Here is a 1901-nt window from a genome sequence, read left to right on the forward strand (position 1 = left end):
GAGTTCCATGGCGGCCGAACGGTGGTGCCATGGCCGACGGTGGTGAGTCGCGAGAACACGCTACCTGGGCTCAATCAGATGGCACAATCATGAGCACCAAGTGCCGGAGAGCGAGGCGGAGCTGCTGGCGCTTGATTGCTGGCCGAGGTGGAGGAGGGGCGATGAATTCGCCCGGCGGCTGCGGGAATGGCACGGTGGCCGCAGCGAGGGGGAGAGAGCGAGCTCGGCGCGGGCGGAGAAGAGAGGCAGCGCGGGAGAGTGAAGGCGAGCATAGCGGCTTCAGCAGATGAGGGGCGCGGGGGAGAGGGAAGGAAGGCTACGAGCGAGCGGCGAGGCAGGACGGAGAATGGCAGCCAAGCGGAGGGCGTGATAGCGCTGGTCGGTGAGGGGCGGCGAGGCAAAGCCCGAGAGAGGGCGAGCGCGGAGGCAGGCAGGCGCGCGCTGGGCTGGGCTAGGCCAAGGCGAGGCGGCGGCGCTGCGGGAGGCTCGCTGGGCCGGCTTCGGCCGTGGGCCGAAAAACGAGGCGGCGGCCCGCGAAATGAGAAAAGCCTTTTTCAATTTATATTTTCAAGAAATTTTTCAAATACCAGCTTTCAAATATCATTTTGAGCAAGAAAATTACATCTTTTGAAAATGTACCAAAAATGAAAGTTGATTAGAATTTAATTCTCTACAACTTTGCTTTTATAACCAAAGTCCAATTCTATCTAGATTTTGAATTATAAACTCAAAGTCAATTTTAACTCAAAACCCTAATTTTTGGGGGAATTATTTTTAAGGCAAAATTTTGCAATAATTTGAATACAAACTTTGCTCCAAAAATTATGCTAAATAATTCTAGATGATTTACAATCATTGCCAGACAAGTTCTACTAACCTAGCAAGCATAATCAGGGCAAAACAACTCTAAACAAATGTATGCAACATTCAGGATTCACAAGCATGTTTCGTATGTTTCGAAAGCAGTGTTTCAGTTATTATTTACATGATTAGGCATGTATGATTAGGATGCTTGATGATGCATGATATGCATGATTTGTCAGTGCCTAAATGCTGGCATAACACCGGGGTGTTACAATTATCAAATATGGACACTGAAGAAAGTGCCAGATGTCTAACTTATTGTGTTTTCCATTTTCAGATTTATTGGTTTGCCACGATAGTCGATCTTTGTACACTACTGCTATTGACGGCTGCATTTCTTGATTCTTCTATTTGGAAAGAGCAAATCAAGGATATAGCGGCATAGATAGCAATGGAGGAAAGCATTTTTATAAGAACATTCATTTTCGATGTTTGTGGGCAAAATCTCCCATTTTTTGGAAATTTACTTTCCATTGATGTATGTGTGAATAGTTTTAATATTTTTTAATCTAACAAATAGAAGTTCGTTAAAAAAATGTGTTCTCTTTCACTTCTATATGATGGAGTAATTTTGTTCATGTTGGATTCACTTCTTTTTGAGGTCAATGTATCTATGTTTACACGTTATGCAAAAAAAAGATCGAACCTAGATCATGGAATTGAGCCATGGACCTTCAAATTTATTTTTCTCTAAAAGGACCTAATCGTACAAGAAGACCTAACAGGCCACTTTTTTAGCTATTAAAACATACACAGCAGCATCAATATCTAAGTGGCATACCTTGTACCCTGGTTGAGGGGGTGAGCATACCATGATTAAATTGTAAAATAGATTTATTATTAGTTTGTATGTTCTACGCCTATCTTGGACCCTGGTTGAGGGAAGGAGTACACCATGATTAAATTGTTAAATACACTTACTATTAGTTTGTTGTATTCCAAGAGAAAAAAAAATTATTTTATAATTGCATATGATTTTTTTATACACACGTGCGTGCAGCACGTGCATTTCCGCTAGTATAATAAAAACCATGTAA

General features: G+C 42.7%; 1 protein-coding gene across 1 annotated transcript in view; it reads left to right on the forward strand.

Annotated features, from left to right (window-relative positions):
* LOC136460609 (disease resistance protein RGA2-like) overlaps positions 1 to 1206 on the forward strand; it is a 2659-nt gene extending 1453 nt beyond the window's left edge. The window contains exon 2 of the mRNA XM_066460245.1: positions 1142 to 1206. Coding sequence (XP_066316342.1) covers positions 1142 to 1206 — 65 coding nt within the window. The remainder of the gene's footprint in view (positions 1 to 1141) is intronic.
* Positions 1207 to 1901: the final 695 nt, after the last annotated feature.

Source organism: Miscanthus floridulus, chromosome 6 (assembly GCF_019320115.1).
Source record: "Miscanthus floridulus cultivar M001 chromosome 6, ASM1932011v1, whole genome shotgun sequence".
Taxonomy (NCBI): Eukaryota; Viridiplantae; Streptophyta; class Magnoliopsida; order Poales; family Poaceae; genus Miscanthus; species Miscanthus floridulus.